General features: G+C 36.7%; 1 protein-coding gene across 1 annotated transcript; it reads right to left on the bottom strand.

The window, feature by feature from the left end:
• Window positions 1-16340: 16340 nt before the first annotated feature.
• Window positions 16341-19429, bottom strand: LOC149829449 (protein CHUP1, chloroplastic-like). Its single transcript, XM_090015540.1, has 4 exons — window positions 18852-19429; window positions 18662-18747; window positions 17677-18417; window positions 16341-17603 (listed from the first exon to the last, which is right to left on the bottom strand). Exons 1-4 carry the CDS (start codon window positions 18988-18990, stop codon window positions 16620-16622), a joined length of 1950 nt encoding a protein of 649 aa, XP_089871666.1. The 5' UTR covers window positions 18991-19429; the 3' UTR covers window positions 16341-16619.
• Between the last annotated feature and the right edge of the window lie 4921 nt (window positions 19430-24350).

Here is a 24350-nt window from a genome sequence, read left to right as displayed (position 1 = left end):
AATATGTGATTTAGAAAATGGTCCGACCAAAGTTGTGCAATGTTACAACGAGTACATCGTAAATGGTTATCGATTTCATACAAAAGATTACAGTATAAACAAATCAACGATAAATAGTGGCGTGTGTGTCAAGGGTAGCAGCTACATTAAAATGAACATGATTACTACGGTGTTATAGAGGAAATAATGAAGTTGACTTACTTAGGCATAAATAACAGAGTAACTTTATTCAAGTGTCATTGGTTTGATCCAACTGCAACAAGACTCGACAAAGCTTCAGGCATTGTGGAGGTGAATCATAAATCCAGGTTTGGAACACATGAACCATTCATATTAGTCTCGCAAGCTCAACAAGTTTATTATACTTCATATCCGAGTATAAAAAAGTCAGATAAAAATAAATGGTGGGCAGTTTGCAAGGTGAAGTCTAAACTATACTGTGAGTATGATCAGTTACAGGAAGATGAGTTAGCTGAAGACAACGATTACTATCAATCAGATGATGTCTATGACTTCGCTTATGGTCACGATGTTGCGCATGATATGCATGTCATATCTCCATTGGCCGATGAAACATTCATAGAGGAATGTGATCCAAATGATGTACCAAGTAAATGGGCAAACAATGAAGAAGAAGAAGAAGAAGAAGAAGAAGAAGAAAGTCAAACTGGTGACGAGGAAGAATTCTCAAGCTAGTGAGCAAAATCTTGTACTACAAACCTCTATTTAAATGCATTGCAGTACTTGATGTGAATGATTTGAATTATTTGAATGTATTGTAATACTTGATGCGAATGAATGAGTTGTATTGCAATACTTGGTGTGAATGATTAAAATTTTTATTTGAATGTATTGTAATACTTGATACGAATGATTCGAATGCATTGCAATACTTGATGTGAATGATTTGAATGTATTGTAATACTTGATGCGAATGCATGAGTTGTATTGCAACACTTAATGTGAATGATTAAAAATTTTATTTGAATGTATTATAATACTTGATACGAATTATTTGAATGCATTGTAATACTTGATGTGAATGAATTGAATTATTTGAATGTATTGTAATACTTGATACGAATGATTCGAATGCATTGCAATACTTGATGTGAATGATTTGAATTATTTAAATATATTGTAATACTTGATACAAATGATTCGAATGCATTGCAATACTTGATGTGAATGATTTAAATTATTTGAATGTATTGTAATTTATGCAACGAATGATTTGAATTATTGCAATACTTGATGTGAATTATTTGAATGCATCGTAATACTTGATGCGAATGATTTGAATGCATTGCAATGCTTGATGTGAATGACTTGAATGCATTGCAGTACCTGATATGAATGATTTAAATTATTGTAATACTTGATGCGAATGACTTGAATGTATTGTAATACTTGATGTGAATTATTTGATTGTATTGTATGACATATGTTATTTGTTAGAATATGGTTCATGAAGGTTATAGTGGTCGCTCATCCAGTAGTAGCCAGACCCAACCTTCATCTTCACGGGCTCCTGTGATAGGTATATTGATTAACTAATTGGATGTTATTAGTTCAAATGCGCATTCTGAGAACTTCTAACGTATTTTTTCACAGATGATGTTTCGCCTATACACGGCCCACCTACACCAGTTGATCACACAAGTTAGGAGCCAACACAGGAAGCCGGGTCTTCTAAGTCTGACACAAGAAGACTCATTCGAATAGTGTATATCGATAATCGACCGTAAGTATTTCGTTTTCAATTATTGCATATCTTATAAATATTTTATATTGATATTTACTGTGTAACAATTCATGTGCAGCATGAGGTTTGAGCCACAAGAAGTAGTACGAGAGATTAGGAATTCACTTCTTTAACATCTACCAGGACCGGTTGCTCAATGGAAATAGTACCCAAAAGAGGTGTTAGACAGATTGTGGTCCTCATTCGCGGTATACAGTTGTTCCTCATAGTTAATGTGTTTCATATTTAATTTTTTTAAGTAATGTCTACTAACTTTCTGAAAATATTTGTAGGCTTCGAATCGCTTCGCAACTACGGTAGAAGAAAATGATGCAAGGAAGGTGTGGCAGAAGGTGGCTGCCAATCGATTTGCAGACATGCTGCACACTATGAAGACTGCAGCAAAAAAGTATATGGCGTAGTAGATGATCCACTACAGTGGAAGGGTCATGACTCTATTACTATCAGGAGAGATTACTGGAATGAAATGTGCGATTAGTGGGCACGAGATGCATTTAGAAATCGCTCTGCGAAGGCTGCACAAAATCGAGCGAAAATGCCTGAAGCTCATCTACACACAGGTGGATCTAAGACATTTGGGAGCCACCTGAAGAAAATGGTAACTCATCAATATATAATATTAATTTTATAAGTATTGTTGCAAACTTGTGTACTAAATCTTTTGTCCTTTAACTTCGCAGGAAGCAAAAAAAGGAGACATTGTATCATATAAGGATGTGTTTGTTGAAACACATAAACGGAAGACCACGAAAGTCTTTGTATCAGAAAAGGCGAGAATGACAACGGTATGTATTTATTCTATTAATAATCATTGCAATATGCAAGTTATCATAATGTTATCATTAATTATTATTGCATACTTTAAACATTATTTTATAGGAGGCATATGAGCAACAGATGGTAGAGCGATATGGCGATGACGCTACTCAGCATCCATCATTTGATCCTGCAGCATAGGTGACTGCAGCAGGTGAACCCAAAAAAGGTCGCGTGTTTGGGAGTAATCTGAACACTTCACCAGTTATTGCTTCTTCCAGTTACGGCTTATAGGCTACTTTCGCCGACATAAGCTCCAAGCAACAGCCTATTCTTTTCGGTGATGATGTACGCCAGATCATTAAGGACACAATGAATGACTACTTTCATGACATCGTCGCCCCCTTTCTCCGAGATGAGATCACCAGTATTATGCTGAATAGAGGATCTTCGATTGCAGGTCCCTCTCAGGTATAATCACATATTCAGTTTTTTGACTGCCTTAGCACACATATGAGCATGATAGAATCACATATATAACTTTTTGCCTGCCTTAGAACACATATGAGCATGATAGAATCACATATAGAGTTTTTTTATTGCCTTAGAGCACATATGAGCATGCTATAATCACATATATAGTTTTTTTATTGCCTTAGAGCACATATGAGCATGCTATAATCAATATAAAGTTTTTTGCCTGCCTTAGAGCACATATGAGCATGCTATAATCACATATTCAGTTTTTTGACTGCCTAAGAACACATATGAGCATGATAGAATCACATATAAAGTTTTTTTGACTGCCTTAGAACACATATGGGCATGCTATAATCACATATTCAGTTTTTGACTGCCTAAGAACACATATGAGCATGTTATAATCACATATTCAGTTTTTTGACTACCTTAAAACACATATGAGCATGCCAAAATCACATATAGAGTTTTTTTACTGCCTTAGAACATATATCATTTATGATAGAATCACATATAAATTTTTTTTCTTTGTCTGCCTTAGAGCACATATGGGCATGCTATAATCACATATTCAATTTTTTGACTGCCTTAGCATACATACGAGCATGATCGAATCACATATATAGCTTTTTGTCTGCCTTAAAGCACATCTGAGCATGGTAGAATCACATATAGAGTTTTTCTAGCTGCCTTAGAACACATATGAATATGCTATAATCACATATTCAACTTTTTGATTGCCTTAGCACACATATGAGCATGATAGAATCACATATATAAGTTTTTGTCTGCCTTAGAGCACATATGAGCATGATAGAATCACATAGAGAGTTTTTTTATTGCCTTAGAACACACATGAGCACATGATAGAATCACATATAGTGTGTAATTTATTTCATTATATTTTGTTTATCAATACTGACTGTTCTTTTCTTATGTAGGCTGCTAGCGATAATCAGCGTAGCAGAGCTGAAGAGACAGATAAAGGCAATGAACAAGAAGACACACAAAATCTTGACGATGATTAGAGAACTGTGTTGAAGAAGTTCTATTTTTTTTATGTTTTCTAATTGTAATTGTTGAATTGTAAATAATTAAACTTGTTAATTTTAAGGTAGAATGATTAATTGTTGTAGATTCCTTTTATATGGATTGTTTTAGTGTAGTTTTTTTTTTATTTACAGGAAATATAAATCGTATAGGAAATATAAATTGTACCGTTCTCGGTATTTAATTTTCAATTAATTTTTTTTATTTGTTTTCGTTTTTGCGACGGATTAGCGACAGAAACATCCGTCGGTATGTATATATATCTAGCGACGTCTTAGCGATGGACGTAAATTCGTCGCCAAGCCGAGGTCACCGTTTAGTACCGACGGATTGGCGATGGAATAAAGCGCTCGTTAGTCCGTCGCAATCAGTGACGGACCTGGTGACAGATTTATTCTGTCGCCAGTTAGCGTCAAAAAATTTGCGACGTAAGCATACCGTCGCCTCGTCGTCGCTAAGCCTCTTAGTGACGGAATGTGGTCGTCGCTAATCTACTGCTTTGTTATGGTGATTAGTGTAAATCATTTTAATACAAAGCACTCATTAGTAATAATCATTGTAATATACTTAGCACTTGTTATTATAAATCATTTTAATATTTAGCATTCATTAGCATGAACAATTATGTCTATACCTAAATCACAATCTCCAATGTACAGGTTGTGTGGAGACCGTATGGAGATGGAGATGGATAAGGACCAAGAGGTTGTTGCTGAGGGTGCGAGACTGTCTAGCTGCGATATTTGGTTATTTAGAAAATTTGAAGTCGAGTTGCAACATGGTAGTCGAGTTCTCCTATAAGCTACCTAGGGATAGTCGACCCTAAAGCAGCCTGTGGTAGTGAGAAGAAAGATGAATAGTGGTGGGGCCATGAACGTGAATTGACACGAACGCTTCAAGAAACAATTGGATAGCTGGAAAAAATGAGATATTCGTTCCATAGCATATGATTATATAGAATGATAATATGACCCCAACTATTTTAAGAATATTGGGAACCCATGCATCAAAATATAGAGATTGAGAAGAAGCAACGTAGAAGTAAGGTCCCTTCTGTCCCCCAACATGTCATCTTTCAACATAGAAATAACGTCCATCGTGTCCCTCCAGCTAATTCTCTCAGTTGTAGTACAAAATGAGGAGCCAACACAGCTCACAAAGAAGAAGGTAGTCTCTGCCACAAGGTTAGAGATGTTGGAGAGGGAGAATAAGGAGTTATAGAAGTAGGTGCAGAATTTGGGGAGACAAATGCAGTCACAATATGATACACTGGTAAAGATGATTACGAGTGGTTTTAATAAGATTGAGGAAACCAAGAGGCCACCGAGGAAAGAGAGTTCACAAAGAAAAAAAAAAGAGACGATTTGTATGTCATAGTTCATCTAAGTCATCAAGTGCCACTGAATAAACATTATGTGATTTTTGTATCCCGATAATTATTTATTGTAACTCTATAATTCTTTGTTGTAATTCTATAATTCTTTTTTGTAACGTGACATTTTATAATTGTATATATTTTTTAATAAGTATAACACACCAGTGTCACTGAATAAATCGTTGTAATGTTCGGCCTTGATAAATAAAAATCGAAGAAGCGTTTAGCGTTGTGTACTGTGGAAATTATGATTTGCTTTTACAAGCTTTGTCTTCCTATTGTGATTTACATAATGATTGATAAAAGGATGAAACGATTTGTACGTATAAAGGCTACGTGCTATCGTGATTTGCTTGATATCGATTGGCTTGCAATCAATTATAATTCTTTATTGTAACATAACATTCTATAATTATATAATTTTTTCTATAATAGATCGCGATTTATTTTTTATAGAGGAAGTGTTCTATCTTGATTTATACAGCCACAGATATAAAGCGAAAATGATTTGTTCAATCACGATTTGCTTTTACGAGCTTTGTCTATGTGAACGATGTGTTATATCGCGATTTACACAATGTCTGATTCATAAAAGGCAGAAAAGAAAAACAATAAACAAATCGACACGATGTTTAGACTTTACAAATCAAGGTAACTTCATAAATATAAATCGATTTACAACTTGATAATGATTTAAGTTTTATACTAAAACAATATTTTAGTAACGGTTGCAAATCGATATGAGTAAATCGTGATATTATATATTGATATCATTCACAAAGACAAACAAATAATATTGTTGCCATGGTAACTTCATGAATACAAATCAACGTGAATTACAACCATATTCATTTATAAAAAAATATGAGTATTTAGTTACAATACATCATGACCAATGATTTGGCTTAGATACAATACATGACTATCATCATCAAAGAAAACAGACATCATCATCAACATCACCCCCACGTCCAAATAGTGATGTGCTTCGAATGCATTTCAGGTATGCATGAAATCCAGCTTGCTAGTGTAGAAAGCTTCGAGGAAGAGTTGACAAAGTTACAGAATGTATGAGATCCCATCATCATCGATATGTTTCTACAGGTAGAGTTGATGGACCTGCACGACTGTAGCATATTGTCATGAAGTATATCGAAGATTAGGCAAATATTTTTTCAACTGCGAATGATGGTTTGCGAATGATAGAGGATCTCACAGTAGGAATAGATCAAATAGATGGTCATCAACATTACCCTCTGTCTATCATGTAGAATATTTGTGCTTACTCTGGTATGGCGACAATGATTGAGAATGATTATGGTCATTATATTCTGCGTAAACTTCGATATACTTCACGACAAATATGCTATAGTCGTGGTCTCCTCATTTATTTTAGATCGAGCACATATAAGGCTTCGCATGACCAATAGGCAACCAAGCCTTCATTCATGCCTGTGGGCATCGATTTAGGGATGACGACTATGGCATATGTATCATGAATATATTGATGTATACACAAAAGATCTCCAGGCACAAGTTGACATGTTACTTGGTGACTTTATAGCAGATTTCCAGGCATAATTGGATTAATTTCCCAAGATCTATATCTCACAACTAGCTTGGACCATTTCATACTATCTAGATCTGAAAGCACAAGTTGACATGTTACTCGATGACTTTATAGCAGATCTTAAGGCATAATTGGATGAATTTTCCAAGATCTATATATCAGAACTAGCTTGGATCAATACATGCAAAAATGATGTTCTTATACGAGCTATGTTTTTATGAAATATATGTCATATAACGATTTATAGAATGACTCATATAAGGCAAAAATGATTTGTATTATGAAGATCTTATCTCAATATTTTATTTTCTATAGCGATTTACCAATGAAACAACATTTTTTAATTTATGCACAATGTAATTTATTTGTTTATTATATACTTTGCACATGATTTTAAAAATGAGCGGGATGTGAAATGACATTTCTTTTATAAATTAATGACACATTGCACAAGTTCAGAAGGGTGTTGTTTCGCTTTGCTTCATGAGTAAGGAACAAACGAACCGATGTTTCCTTTATAAACAACGTGTTCGGGGACTGAACATATAACATGCTTCATTGTAAAGGGGGTATCGATGGCGAGGAGGGAGACGACTATAGCTACATGGCCAACGACGGTGAATCAGGCGTATATTTTATAAACCTCATGACAAGTATCTTCAAATTTTTTTATGTCATATATTTGATTTGTTTTGTGTATTGTAGAAAGGAATTGGAATATAATGCGATAGATTGTTTATTGAATATTCTGCTAATGTGAGTGGAACAACCACAAAAAAGGGTGCCCGAAAACTCAGCAAAGAGCTTCAAGAAAACATCAACCGACTGTGAGATGAATTTACAGAAGAAAACACTATCAGTAATATTGTACGTATGAAACCACTATCAGTTATACATTTACATATATCATGAGTATGCATATTAATACGTGCATATTTGTTGCAAAGGAACTATATACGATTTTTTCATATATATTCAAAGCAACACAACAACTAATACTAGACGTGTCATCAACCCTTATTTCATGGTATATCAGTTCTCTTATATGTTTATTTTCTTTTTTGATTTACTCTTGTTGCTTCGTGTTTTAACCTTACTATTATCACTATTTTGTTCAACAAAGTTTCGTCCGCCAACTGCCATACGCCACTTGATTTCAAGATGGACTATAATACTCGGGTAACGATGATCACTGTGGAGACTTTTGGTAAAGTGAAAAGGTAAGTGAAGATACATGTTGTCAAAGGTTTGTGAGGCATAATAGTCCTAACACGATTTCTACTATCGATTTATAAGATATTATATCGATTTAAGATATTGTTTTGATTCTTAATATCGATTTGTGTATTGATTCTTAATATCAATTTCTACTCTATCAATAGGAATTTTCATATCAATTTGTAAGATATTTTATCATCAATTTGCGGATATTAATTCCTACATTGTGGTGATCGTCTAAGCATTGGGTCTTATACGTGATGGATTTACGAAAATAACAACTATGGTACTATAACTCATTAGACTTTTACACTGGTATAGAATGTGACATTATGCATTTGGTAAGTTTCTATCTATAAGTGTATCGTATCTTGTACGGTGGCCGAAAATTTACTTGTTTCTGCATTAACCACAGGTGGGATTCCTCAAAGACGTTTTGGGTGTCGACATTAGCGAGTGGAGGTTTCACTGCGCACTCGATGCTCCTTTACAAAATAATGACGTCAATTGTGGCATATTTGTAATGAACTATATTGAAGCAATATACAGTGAAAAAAAACCTAATTTCGATGTTGTATGATCTACACTTAAATATGTTTTATTATCCTATATTATTGGGGACTCAATTTCTATATTGGTTTCACATTACCTTTTTGTTGCAGGATGATATAATTGGATTCTGCACAGAATTATGCAAAAAATTGATGGAGTTTCTAATTGCGAAATAGAAAAAACTTAGACTGCAAGAATACCTAGAAGGCAATAAACGACGCGAGCCCCACTAGAGTAATATGATGTACAGAGATTTGTAACAGATTTTGTAGGCTGTGTATACAAATTTTGTAAGATTGTGTATACAAATTATGTAAATCTCTCTGGATTAAAATAAAAATTTAACAGTTACCCCAATTTCAAGAGGAATGCTGATAAATACTGATATCAAGAGGAATGCTGATATATACTTTCATAATGGAAAGATATGTGTTTTCCATCCTTTTGCACAAGACACTATGTAAATTGATGTGGTTGTAAATCGCGCCGATGGGCTACATGATAAATCACTTTTACTATACACGTCAATAAGTTAAACTATTATTTGTAGCAAAGGCAAATCGTTGTCTTTGACATAGACGTCATTATGTAAATCACTATAGGACACTATATGGTATAACGATTTATATAACATGTTGAAAGGAAAAAAGTGTTTTGTATTTACAATGATTTGTACATGTGAAGGCTAGATGAGACAATGATTTTTTCTTTTAATACAGTTTATTTACAGAACAATATTTTGCGCAATGATTCAAATACAATATATGTACAACGATTTGTATATGTGAAGGCTAGATGAGACAACAATTTTTACTTATAATACAATTTATTTACAGAACAATGAACGATGCAAGCCCGCCAAGCGTAATATGATGTACAGGTATTTGAAATAGAATTTGTACTGTATATAAATTTTGTAATAGATTGTGTATACATATTGCTGAGTACATTCATATTTATTCAAATACAAAATATGTACATCTATCTCGATTCAAATATAAATTTTATACATTGCACTTCTAATTGTGCTCATATAAGTTGTGTTTAAAAGGTTAACTTTTACCGCAATTTGTACTCATGTACATTGCGATTTTCATCCAGTTGTGACCGAAATAGATGTCATTGTGTAAATCACGATAAGACACTACATGGTATAATGATTTATATAACAAGTAAATCGCCATAGGACTACATAGTATAACAATTTATATAACATAGACATCATTCTTATATTATTAGTAAATCACGATAGGAAACTACCAAGGCGATTTACTAATGATATAAAAATTAAACTACAATGATTTAATAACGATCATGCACAGGTAGTAAATGTAACTCATCGGCATGGTTTACAACCACAAACGTGTCAGCGCTAGCGATTTAATACTAGCGATTTACCAAATGGGAAAAGTCGATAAATGCTATATTAGTTAGCACCTCTTATATAAATCATCATCACACATTTAGCATTCATAAATAAAAATTGCACTGAAAGAAGAGAAGTGTTCTGTATCTATAATGATTTGTACATGTGAAGGCTACATGAGACAACGATTTTTACTAATGGTATAAGCACTGAACAATGGTGACTTACCAATGGTATTAAAACTGTAGCTTTGTAGGCTAAATGAGACAACAATTTATATATATGAAGGATATATATTACAATGATCGATTTTGAAATGATCACTATTTACAACATTTTTTACAGTATAATTTTTACCATGCAATTTTAATTACACAAGTCAATCATCACAGAGATTTATTAAGTTACATCAAATTACATAATTCACAAATCACGCAGGTTTATTATGTTGCATCATATTAATATAATGTTATGTTCTATCATGTTAATATAATCAAATATAATTATGTAGCTGAAGAATTCACACGTGATTCCTGTGTTCCATTGCTTACTTTTGAATTGAACTAAGTCTGTCATGAAATAAAACAATATAAGACACTACATTAAGTTTAACAAGAAATGCAAACATCCTCCCAACATTGATTACATACCAAAAGACTTGTAAAACTGATGACATCGTTCCACTCAATTTGGCAAGGAGAATTGAAGGTTCCAACATTGTAGTGCATGTCTGTATGGTATTACTGCATGTTGAAAATTACACAAGTTAGATATTGATAAGCCACACGTAATGCAATTTACATGAGAAGCAATATAATGTATTACATACCTGTTCATATGAAGGGCTTGGTTGTTTTTGCTTAGAGGTTGGTTATTTCTTAAACCTTTTCTTGTCAACTAATTCTAGTGCACCCTTTGTCCTTCGACAACTGCGATCAGAGGCAAGTTTCCTTTTGATACTCTTTGCTAGGTAAATTTTTTTATCATAATCTACAACGTTGACTCCTGACTTATTGAAAATGATGTTTACGCTTTGGCGCAACTTCTCATGCATGTCAGGGTAAGCATGATTTTCACCTTCATTGTTCGCTCCCATTTTCTTAGATTGGTCTTCATGAGCTACAACAGACTGATGGTGAATTAACTGCACATTTTCAAGTAAGTTCCTTAACACTTTTCTCATGCATACATAGGCTTTTTCACTTTTCGATGCCAAATATGCAACATGCATAAGTGACCTATATAATTATTGGTAACGGGAGGCTATGTGGCACTTCTCATCAACACCAGATTGACTAACATTATCTGTATCCAGCAGTTCAATCTTTCTTTGTCTCATCCATCTTCACATTAAATATGATCCAGGTATTTCTCGTATCTTCTCTTGATTAAGTGCCTTTAATGCATGACAATATAAAATACCTTTGAATTCATACATTTTGCACGTGCATTCAATTGTTTCATTTTTAATATTATACGTAAGATGTACTTCTTGCTTTTTTGAATGCTCTTTGCACTCCCATATAATATGGTATTTATGCATATTCTTGGTTTGCACGCGTCCTTCTATGTTGCAATTCATTACCTATATAACTTCCTTCTTAATTCATTCAAATACAGTTAGTGTATACAGATCCGCAGGTCACATCAATATTTTCATGCCTAAAGTTACAGGGCATGTATTGAAGCATTTCACATCTTGTTTAAGGTCATCCTGTCTAAAACCATCTACAAATAATTCATATTGTTCTATGAAGCAAAACATTGTTAAACATGAATACAAGGTTTTATTCAGTGTGGCATGCATAGATTCAGCTTTTTGTGTGCTTATCATACCTGCACAAAAGTATTGACTTCCATATGCCAATGCCCACTTCTCTTTGTCTGCATATAAATTTTGTAACCACACACAATCTTCAAGGTCGTATATCTGAATCATTTCCTCCTAATCAGACACAAAGGTGATCTTGTCTACGATCTTAAAGTTTCTATCAAACCCTATCTTCTGATTAAATATGTGTCTTATATTTTTTGCTGTATTTTGAAAGCTATGCCACAAACATAGACGATGATGTGCATCTGGCCATACATGAGGCACTGCAATGACAATTGCATGATCACCATCTGCAAGTACAACTTCAGGATGCTTTCCATTCATTGCCTGTGTAAATACTCTGAACAACCACTCAAAGGTTTTCTTTGTCTGGTCATACAAAAAAGTGTCACCTAATATACAACTCTGTGAGTGATGGTTCACTTTGACAAACTGCGCAAATGGCCACTATTCAGTATTAATCTTCACTATCATATAGAAAACAAACACATCATTGAAGCATTCATAATCTACTCTTGACTTTAAATCTGCCTAAAACATATTCACAGCATATCCATCTCCATCCAGTTGCATTGCACTAAAGAAACCATGTTCATTGCTTGATCTCTTCTATAAGTAATCAACCAAAGAATATATTTATCTATTCTTCATGTTATCTGTCATCTTCTTTCTTAAGTGGTTTCTTAGATCCATAGGTGAGAATGACACATTCTCACGACCACCATCTATATATGTGCATAAATTGTATATCTTCCTTGGTGCAATGCCGGTGCTATCAGCTATTTCAGCAATTGCAGTATATGCTTTAGTTACTTTACGATGTGACCTTAGCATAGGAGTTATAAATGAAACTGCTAATTCATGGTTATGATCACTGATTAAAGTACGAACTACATATTTTCTATTCAGAAGTCTTCTTAACACCATTTTTGCTGAACAACCACATCTTGAATCTGACTTGCTCCTTGTTGAATTCAACTTGAATTTTTCCAACCTTTCTTAGAACAAACATATGTCTTTCTCACCATGACACCTTGTGCATATTTTGACCAAAAATACCTTCTAACACTGAAGCCAAGTTTTAAGGCATAATCATTATAAAATTTGTATGCATCTTTCTCATTATAAAATTTGTATGCATCTTTCTCATTATTAAACTGTATTCCTTCTACGGGAACAAAGTTAAGTGTACTATCATGTACATTCCCAGTGTCTGCACCTTTATCAAGTGTACTGTCATGATCGTCTATCTCATTATCGAATTGTATTTTTTCTGCTGAAACATTCAAGTCAAGAGTGAATCCAATGCTTGTACCCTTCTTATCATGTGCATCATTAGTGCACATGCTCACTTCTTTAGGTGCGTCATTAGTACAGATGTTCGCTTCTCCATAACTTTCTAATGATTGAGATACATCATCTTCAATGCAACTAGATGATAAGCTCACCACTGTCATAAACAAGATATCAATTTGAGATGGGCAAGGATGAAGACCTTGTCCTCCACACCCACCGTGGTCCACTGCCATTCTTAGCTCCATGATGGTTGAGATAAGCGCCGCCTACCACTTCTCATGTGCAGCCCTTTCAACTTTATGTACCTCTTTCATTATTGCAATAAAAAAGGGGTTTTTGGCCCTCTTCGTTCTGCATGATGTTAGATCTTTCCATTTAATTTTAATGTCATAACTTGCTTTTATTTTCATAAGGGTTACGGTGGAAAATGAGGAGCAAATTCTCTTGTATTACAAAATTTGACAATCAAAATACTTAGTCAACCATACTGAAAGAAATAAGAGTGTATTTAAAGAGACACATACAAAAAAAAAAGGAACCATCATAAAGTAACAACTCTTACTGATTTAATGCATTTGTGCATGAACATACATATACAAAAGACCAATAGAAGAGGCAGTCAAAAGCCAAATTTTTACAGATCCTCACCGTTACCACAACTATTCACTTTTGGAACCAGCAACAATGGTTTCCAAAACGATAGGTTAAAGGTTCTTCCTACAATGGAAAGTACAGGTTCTCGGTTATAGACTGGAAATCTTCTTTCATGGGCCTCACCAAATCAAGCAAACCTACTTTTAACACGCTTTCCTATCAAGATAAGTGCTACCTTATTAGGCCATATATTCTGGTGCAAAGCCATATTAGGGATGTGAATAAAAAAGAAAAGGGAAATTTAGAAAAACGTACCTAAAGTTTGGGCATTTGCTGAATTTTTTATTTTAAAAAGCACCTAAATTTTTACACAGTTATTCAAAAACAAACTCCCATCCATTTAACTTAGGTTATCACTAACCCAAGATGAGTTAAGAGAGTTAATTTACTAGGTAGCCCTTCAAAGACTCCTCCCTCCTTTTTAGGTGCATTTTTTGTTAATATGATGTTGAGGGTGAAATGGTAATTTCACATCACATTTAACAGGAAACTTGACATAATAAACTCTGGGGCTTTTTAATTAACCAAGATATTTTCAGGTGTGTATTTAAAATTTTCTAAAACTTAGATGACTTTTTTATTAATGCTTAAACATTAGGTGCCTTTTTGAAAATTTCACAAAAAAACAAATCATATTACAGATCCATTAAGATTTAGTTGAGGGGATTCACTGATAACTAAGATAGGGGAGGGCAACCGTGGTTTGTAGTGTGACATAGGCCGACCACAGCTCAAATCCCAGAGGGGGCATCCTTGCCACAGGGTTTAGTTCCTGGACATGGGGGCACCTCGAGGGTTTTACCAACTGGAGGCCTGCTCTGGCCTAAAAAAAGACAAAACCAGGTTGTTTCAGGTCGGGTTCGGGCTTGCAAAGCCTGTTTTCGAATCTGGTCTTAAATTAGACCAGAACCCATCCCAATTTGATTTGGGTTTGGGTCTACATCTGGGTATTATGGACTCATCTAACTTCTTAAATAGATCAATTTCTAGTTGGGTCTAAAATTTGGACCTTACCCGACTTGACCCAATTTGATTTAGCTTTGTGTGTAACTCAGATTTTAGATCTGCATGAGTTCATAGATAATTTGATTTAGCTTCCGTGTATAACTCAGATTTTAGATGTGCATGAGTTAATGGATTGGGTATAAATTGGGTTTGATTTTAAACAGACTGGTCTCTACTTTTGTCTTTTTTCACCCAAGAACCAACCCATTTCTAAGACTGCTTTTAGAACTAACATGAACCAACAGGTTTATCAAGATCGGGTTGGGTCAGGTCTAATTGGTTTGGGACACCAGTTCAGGTCGCGTATACCAAGGCCAGTTGCACCCCTGCCTAGTTATGACCTCAGGAGGACTTCTGAGCTCAAATGTGAAGCATAACTGGGTGAACCATGTAAACGAAGTAGAAACAAACTGGTATTGGAGGATGGGATGCCCCAACTTGAGTAGGAATACAATCAACCGATTATTTTTTTTTGCACCAATGGCAAAAAGGACATGAGAAAGAATGCATAGCATACGGAGTCCAATCTAGGTCATTGAATTCCTAAAACGTTGAGAGATCATTTTTCGAAGGATTCAGGATTTTGAACCCCAGTTTTTTTTGTTGGGAGTTCAAAAGGTTTGAGGTTTTCTGACCCAAGTTCCAGCTTGAGACAACTCACACTGGGTTTTCTATTCTCTGGAAATGCTAGTTCCAGAATCCTCCAGCTAGCCAAACACACCTAACCGATGGAATAAATAAGCCAAAAATGAAATTCTCATCCCCTACAACCAGGGATTGTGGGTACTTGTACCATTTGAACCCAAACTCCAGGATTATCAACTCCCTAAGTTGAGATAAGTCCAGACCATAGCCTACTTGCAGCAAAGGAATTGCTTTATTACCAACAGCTTGTTTGGTAGGAGCTGTTAGTGCAGGTCACCATGTGTTGGGACGTTGCAAGTTCAAAACCCAATGGTATGTTGTGTAACTGGTGGGGGGCAGTGGTGTAGCTAGGATTCATGTGTGTGTGTGTGTGTGTGGGGGGGGGGGGGGGGTTCGGGGGCAGCGCCCCGAAAATTTTTTTTTTGAGATGGAATAAAAAATGGCTACAATCATTAATAAAAATCTATTTCATATGGACAAATCAAACTATTTGCTGCAGTCAGGGCTGGGCTAGGACTGGATTGGGCTAAAAAAATGGATAAAAATCTATTTCATATGGAATCAGGGCTGGGCTAGGACTGGGCTTTAAAAAAAAAAAAAAATTAACTGTTTCCTCGGTTGTGGCACAAAAGAAAAACCATTTCCCTCCTGCCAACATGCTGTTTATCTCCAAGATGGTAGTGTTCTAGCCTTTTAAGCAGCATTGACCCTGATACTGATTGTTAATTTAGAGGGTACCACGAATATGACACATACATTGGAGGTTTTTCAACTTTCCATGAGAACAAGTTTTGCTACAAGAATTAGAACATTTGCAATCTTTCAACTATCCAATATTCTCCTGTTTGGTAACCCCACATAACATGCATTGAACCTGTATCCAAATTTTAAAGGGAGAGCTTATTTTGCGTATTCTATACATTCCACATGTTTATTCGGCGCTTCTTAGTGGTGACAATGACAGCCTCAGACCAGTTAGTTACTTGTGATAGGATGCTGGAACAATTGTGAAGTCCGCGACTGGACACATTAGGAAGAACTAAACCGTGGCTTTCAGTGTTTTTTCCAGTGCCTACGGGAGCTTTTGAGAGCCTCTGCAAACTTCAGTAATTGGAGCTTTTCTGGGTCTACTTTGCTCTCATGGTCTTGGTCATTTTCTTCTTGTGAAGATCTCAGGACACCCATGTCAGCATCTAACCTGTAATCGATAGCATGATAGGCACTGAGAATTTCACCTCCCGAGCCTGTAGCAAGGAAATTATCTTGCCCAGAAGCTTTGTATTCTTCCCTAGCATATCCTATGCTTAGATGTCTTCCTCTTGGAATGTCTGATAAAGACCTCGACATGCTCCGAGAGTTAACTAATTCACTACTCTTCTGGGTGATTCTTTCCATGACTGAAGTGTCGGCCCGCAAGGACTTTGAACGGAAATCTGTTAAATGGGCCAGAGAGTTGCTCTCTGCAGTTATAGACGTCGAGAAGCTTTCGCATGAGTATGCACCCATCAGTTTGCCTCCAAAACTTCTTGAAACAGATCTCCACTCAGAATTACCGAAAGTATCAGAATTTCTATTCATTGCAGGGCTGTGCTTCCCCAGTACCAATCTCTTTAGCTTGCGGAAGAGATTTTTTTTACTTGAACTGCTATGCCTAGCAGATTGAACCTCAACAGTTGAATCATCAAATTCTCCTGTTTCTGTAATAGTCGATGATTGAGATGAGTAACAATCCGAACCAAAGTCAGGAAGACCCTTTCCATCCCTACCAGAACCCGCATACTCAAGTATGAGATGCTTTGCCTTCTCCTCTGATTTGGGGCTCAAGCTCTTACTAAGGTCCCGAGCGGCATTTTTCCCTGGTGCTGCCTGAAAGTTTCTGAGCTCATATCTCAGGCATGCATTGATCCATCTAAGATAAACCAACTCCTCAACATCGGCACAATGATCGGTCTGAAGCCTGTCTAACTCCTCCATTAACTTCTTGTTCGATTCTCTCAACGTATTAACCTCTTCCAAAGTCTTCCTCGTAACCTCGAACTGCAAAAGAAAAAGAAGGAGATCAGAAATGTGATGCTCAAAATATGGAAAAATTTCAAGGCAAAGTGACAACCTCGTGAACTTCTGAATTTGGAGTAGAAGCAACAGTCTCAAGTTTCATTGCCAGTTCTGAATTTTCCTGTTGTAGCCTCTCATTCGTTTTCCTCAGAATTGCCGCTTCATTCTCCAAATCCACCAACTTGTGAAGTTTCTTGTGAACCTCTTCATCTCCCTTGCAGGATTCACTTTCCAGGGCTTGTAATGTTGAAACCCGCTGTTGAAGAGCAGCTAGCTGTATCTTGGCCAGTTCGCTTTCGCTCTTCTTCTGCTCCTCCAGCAACTTGATCTTTGTTCTCACAGATTCCAACTCGGTCGCTATTCTCGAGTAATCTGAGACCTGTGCTTGAAGCCTCCGGTTATTTGCTTGCAAAGACTGAATCTTCAGTTCGAAGAGCTTTGACTCCGTCGACTTAATTTTAAGGCGGCTCTCGAGTTCCCTGACTGCATTGTCATGCTCCTTCAGTCCATAGTACTCCAGCAGCTGCATCTCCAAATTCCCCTCCCTCTCTTGAAGAAAACAAACCTGATTCCTCAGCCCCTTAATCTCTATTTCCATCGCTGTCTCGTGATCCCCTGTTTTCTTAATATCAGAGACCACTTCAGTATTCCCATCTTTGGGCAAAGAAATCCCCACAGTACCGAAATCTTTCAACACCAATTCATTAAATTCCGGTAAAAAGAACCCATCTTCATCGCCCATGCTGCCCTTTGGAGATGACTCGATAACAGGATCAACCTTCTTCACAGTCTCACCCTAATGAGAAGCACTCAGATGAATCCGATTCATTCATAAAAATTGTCATCAAAACTTAACATGGGCAATGTCAACCACAGAAGGCAAATTGCTGCTAAGCTAATTATCAGTGGAATGAATTAATGGCTATTCAGATAACCAGAAAATTGGATGAATGATTACTTAACAGGGTTGATCAGACCCAAGTAAATAGGTAGGGTTTTAATGGAGCAAGGAACCAAAGAAGACGAGTGAGAGAGCATACAGGTTCTGAAATCGTAGTCGCTGATGACTGCAGAGCTTGAAGTTCATCCTTAAGCCCTTCATTGGATCTATCAACATGGGATTTACCTGAATTGGAAGTATGGATAGATATAACCCAAAATTTGGCAAGACGCAAAGAATATCGAAAAATTAACGAGATCTATGAAAAGCTGTAGAGGCGAAAAATGAACCTGTAGATGGAGGGGGCCGCTGGATACGGACCCTGAATCTGAGATGGCTGTACAGATAACCTGCAAAGGATATAGCCAAAGCAACACCCAACTTGAAGAGAAGAGGCTTCACCTCATTCCCTCCCTTCAAAATCCCCATCCAAACTCTTACCCTGACTTCCTATCGAACACCAACAATCACTTGATCTTCGTTCTTATCCATCAAGTTGCAGAAACCAAATCACCAGCAATGAAAGAGAGCCAACAAACAGAAACCAGACCAAAATAAATACTGTGATATCAGAGATTGATGAGAAGGAGAAGAATTAAATTGGACGCCTAGAAAAAACCATCGTAAGAGAAGAACAAGTCAGTAGGGGCCTTGAAATCTGCAGAACCCATGGATATTCTTGACGCACGGAAGAGAGTTGCATTAAGTTGGGCTTCTGGAAAATTCATCATGGCAAGATGGTCTTCAAGAGCGCAGGAACAAAAGGAGAGAGAGAGTCAATGATAAGGGAGTAAGAAATGATGCATACGATGACGGTTATGACGGTGACGATGGAGTTGGAGAGAAATGAGGAACAAAGGAAGGAACGGGACGGTTCGTATTGGGACAAGAGTAGTTGGCATGTAGGTCCAAAACGAAGATTTGGTGTTGGTTGCCCTTCTTTGTTTTCGTGTTGCTTGAGTGCGTGTCCGGTTTGTATCCGTTCCCTTGGACCTGGTGTGGGCCACCAGCATGCGCGGGATATATGCCTTGTGTAGACAGCTTGGTTCTCACTTTTCCATGACGATGATGTTCTAATGATGCAACGGGACAAATTTTGGAGGGATGCCTAAATTGGGAAGCTTCCTATCAAACCTTTTAAAATTTGTTTTTTATTTATTTTTAAAATTTTAAAATTGGTTTTTAAAATTTTGAAGGGATGACTCCACTTTCACAAAGCATGACGACGACTGTTAGCTACATCGCGTGTTCAGGGTCTCAATGAGCGCCACGTATGTAAACACGTGCGGCTCGTATCTCCATGTTTGTCAGCATCAGTTAGCGTGCGATTGCAAAGACTTAAGTACCATTTCCTCCATTGGTGTCATAAAACGACAATTCTAGAAAATGATCAGTTGTAAAAACTTAAGTACCCCGAAGATGGTTATTTAAGACTCAGTCCCTGCACTGCAGGATTATCAGAGAAAGGAATCCCCCCTGAAGAAGGCCATGAACATCAACCCTCTCTCACTCTCTCCCTTCTCTTTTTGCCTTTGTGCACATCTAGCAGACAATCCTACACTGCTCCATCAAACACCGACTGGCCTGCACACTGCCTCTATGCAGATCCAGCAGACGATCCTATACTGTAGCATGGTTCAACTTGATGAATTGTGAAGCCTGATTCAGAGTTTTTGCCCTTACAAGAGGGGGGTCTGGGGGCTCCCCCTAGCACGGGTCACGCTACGTAGTCAGCGAGCGGGGGTCCACAGGGGGCCGCCCCTGGCGGGGGGTCTCTGGGGGGCAGCGCCCCTTAGAACAAATTTTTTTTGGGGGCCTTGTATAAATTCTTTCTTTTCTTTCCCTCTTGTAACGATGGAAAAGAGCAATAAAGTATTTTGTTTGATCGTGGCGCTCATATGTTTCCTTCGGTTGTTTCTTGCTCGAGGTTTTCGTAACACCCTTTCCCGTGATTTTCTATTTTTTTTGCTACGCGATTTTCGTAAATCGCTACTCAATTTAGCGATTTTCCATTTTTTTGCTACACGATTCTCGTAAATCGCTACTCGATTTAGCGATTTTCCATTTTTTTTGCTACGCGATTTTTGTAAATCGCTACTCGATTTAGCGATTTACGAAAATCGCATAGCAATTTGCCATTTATTTTCTCTACGCAATTTTTGTAAATCTCTACTCGATATAGCGATTTACGAAAATCTCATAGCGATTTGCCATTGATTTAGCGGGGAGGTGGGTCCTATAGGAGAGCACGACGCCAAAGGTTGAGATGAGGACCTCGCGGTGTTAGAACCCGACGAATGCCCGCCAAGACTTGAGGGTGCGAACGCCCGTGTTGAGCAGCCTGAAAGGCATAGCCCTGATCAGAAGTATTGCCGATGTAGAGGTAGACGGATTGTACTTTGAAAGACTCTGTTGTAGGTGTACTGGAGAAAGATTTCGTTTTAGGTGTCCCTCGAAGGCGGTGGAGGAGCCGCCGCAGTCGGTTGCACGCTGAACGGGGGCAGCATTCCGGCCACTGCTAGCAGAAAGAGGACGACGATCACCATTGGATGGCTGACTCTTTGCCTCCCTTAATACAGTATTTTACGGAGAAGGAAGAAGAAGAAGATGATGACGGAAAGTTCAAACATAAAAGAAAGAGAGAGCGTTTCAGGTTTGTTTCGCTGTTTGGACTTTGAAAAGTTAACATCATCCTCGACTTTCTGGATGGAGGATATTTTTGTCCTTTTTTTGAACCGCCGTTTCCCTTTTTTTGAATGGAGGACATTTGTGTCATTTTTTCGAACCGTCGTTTTATGGCGAGAATAGCAAGAAAGGGTACTTAAGTCTTTGCAACCGCACCGGACTCCGACGCTAACTGATGCTGACAAATATGAGGATACGAGCCCCATGTGCTTACATATGTGGTGCTTATTGAGACCCCCCAAACATGTGATGTAGCTAACAACCGTCTTCAGGGGAGAACACAGACCACCCTCTCCCACTTTCATAGTTTCCAAATGAGGCATGGTTTTCAAGTGAGATGTGCGATAAGGGTTGGGGATTGTTAAGTTGTTGAGTTGAAGACCTCAAATCAAACCTCATTGGAGCACTGTGTCTGTAGGTTTCAGATGTGGGCCACAAGATAGGTTGGTCGCGTGGCCCCACCAGGGGTTTTCCTGCTTTGGCGAGGGTTCCTCCATCATAAAAAATGATCTCCAGTCAAGAAGATTTGGTTATCTCACTACAATTTTATTTATACCGTGATACATGGAGTACTCCAAATGGTTCTTATGAAGCCTCAACAACTTCATCTTATGAAATGAGGCATACCAAGAGTATTATCCATCTTACCTTTCGACTCTGTTTGGAAACTATATTCAAAGGTAATTAAAGATACAAAAGTGGATTCCTCGTATGTCTAAAATCTTACAATTTAATGCAATTTCTTAAAAATCTTATAATTTTCGCTATTCTCTCAATGTCTAAAATCGTAAATACCCAACTTCATTAGGACCTTTTTACCCTTTACAATTGCAATTTGGCGGGTTATTGCGATTAAATTATACCACTCGTCAGTTAGTGCAAACTCACACTTAATTTCAGAATCACAAGTTTCTTTATGCAGACTTCACAAACTCGTATAAATTTATTTGCGAACATTTAGTGAAACTGAAACCCCTAACATCAAAAATATGCTACATAATTTGCATATATAATATGAACTTCGCATAAATTTATGAGCGCACACTCAATTAGACTGAAACCACTAAAATCACAAATATCCTACTTATTCGCATATACTTCACCAATTCGTATAAATATATTTGTGAACTTCCACTTAAACTAAATATCTCAACATCACAAATATCCTACTTAAATATTTGTAAATTTATGACATATATGTGAATTGCTTATTTTTTACAAAGTTCACAAATCATATATAAACTCGTTGTCTACATCCTAGGGCTATTTTCACATAAGCTAGGGTTCTTTGTAATCCCCAACCTTCTTCCCTCCGATGACTTATTTTGTCAACTATTAATAGGTGGCACTTCATCACGGCTTAACCATCAGCGATATTTTTTTCTGGTAAACACATCTTTAACAACATCTTTAATGATTGAATCAAACACTGTTTCTCGATCAATGATCCCCAACCTGCTTACCTTCAGTTCTTTGTTTGTTTTATACGTTGCATAGATTGTATTATAAGCATGTCGTTAGAACACTGTTTGATTAAGGGACTTACTCATCCTTGCAAATAATTTATTTGTTTTTTACAATGCTTTTTTAATATTGTTTGTCTTGTTATTGTAGAAAATTTTGAATTTATTTAATACAATATGAACATTGAAAAGACTCTGTCAAAGGGGTTCTACACTCACATCATCTTTGACTATTAAATTATAATAACAAAAGAAGAATTATGAACTGGGTTATTATGATCATTTGCAAACATGACTTACTGTTCACAAGTGAGATAGAGAGGGAACCACATCTAAAGCAAAAAATGTGAGTATTTGACATTTTTCACATAAAATGCACCATAAACACAAAAAGTTGCACTAAAACAATGAGCAGCAAAAACAACAACTACAAATTTCAAAGTGGCTCACATTTAAGGCAACACATGCATAAAAGGTTGGTCAATTTGTGGGCACATTCTTGTATTCCATCTCAGAAGCATCTAAGGAGGGAGAGGTCGACCCATTGGCTTGCATTGAGGTTGTTGCTAACCTCAATGCCCAGATAGATAAAGTCGTTAAGTTGTTGAGTTGAAGACCCCAGATCAAATCTCGTTGGAGCACAGGTGTGTCTGCAACTTTCATATATGAGCCACGTAAGGCAGGGTGGTTGTGGGCCCCACTTGGGGTTTTCCTGCTTTGGCGAGGGTTCCTCCATCATATAAAATGATCTCCAGTCAAGTGGATTTGGTTCTCACTACAGTTCTAGTTATACTGATACATGGCCTACTCCAAATGGTTCTTATGAAGCCTTATCAACTTCATCTTATGAAATGAGGCAGACCATGAGTCTTATACATCTTACCATTCGACTCTGTTTGGAAACTATATTCAAAGGTAATTAAAGATACAAAAGTGGATTCCTCGTTTGTCACGACTTTGGAAAATCCATGTGCTCGTTTAGAAGCACCTGCATAACTCCACTTCAAACCAACTGCTTGTTTGGAATGTCGAGGTTCAATTTTAAACATGGGAGGGTTGTCAAGAAGGTTGATGTAGTAATTGAAAGTTTTGTTGGAGTGGCAACCCTGGGGGTAGTTGGTAATTTCCATCTCATTCAGATATGATGCAAGATAGAAACAAGATATGCTCAAGTCCAGGATCAGTTTGGATCCATTTGTTTTTCTTTGTATTTTTTAATTTTAATTCATAAATATTTATCAGAAAATGATCTTACTGTATGGGTAATTTTTACATGATTTCCTAAATATCCTATAATTTTTGCTATTCTTTCGATGTCTAAAATCATAAATACCCAACTTTGTTAGTACCTTTTTACCCTTCACAATTGCGAATTAACGGGTTATTGTGCTTAAATTATATCGTTCGTTAGTTAGTGCAAACTCCCACTTAAATTCAGCATCACACGTTTCCTTATGCGAACATTCAGTGAAACTGCAACCCCTAACATCGAAAATATGCTACATAATTTGCATATATAATACAAACTTCACATAAATTTATTAGCGCACGTCTTATTAGATTGAAATCACTAAAATCACAAATATACTACTTATTCGCATATACTTCACCAATTCGTATAAATATATTTGTGAACCTCCA

The sequence above is a fragment of the Nuphar pumila genome, chromosome 8, assembly GCF_984573655.1.
Source record: "Nuphar pumila chromosome 8, dmNupPumi1.hap1.1, whole genome shotgun sequence".
Classification (NCBI taxonomy): domain Eukaryota; kingdom Viridiplantae; phylum Streptophyta; class Magnoliopsida; order Nymphaeales; family Nymphaeaceae; genus Nuphar; species Nuphar pumila.
The sequence above is the reverse complement of the archived record's forward strand: the minus strand, read 5'-3'. Positions and strand labels throughout refer to the sequence as shown.

Bases quoted from the DNA above. Each gene is read 5' to 3' on its own strand.
- LOC149829449 (XM_090015540.1), bottom strand. From the start codon at position 18,990: ATGGGGATTTTGAAGGGAGGGAATGAGGTGAAGCCTCTTCTCTTCAAG. The intron at 18,748-18,851 runs GTTCATTTTTCG...CTTCCAATTCAG, and splicing joins GCGGCCCCCTCCATCTACAG to GTAAATCCCATGTTGATAGA. The intron at 18,418-18,661 runs GTATGCTCTCTC...GCTTCTCATTAG, and splicing joins CGACTACGATTTCAGAACCT to GGTGAGACTGTGAAGAAGGT.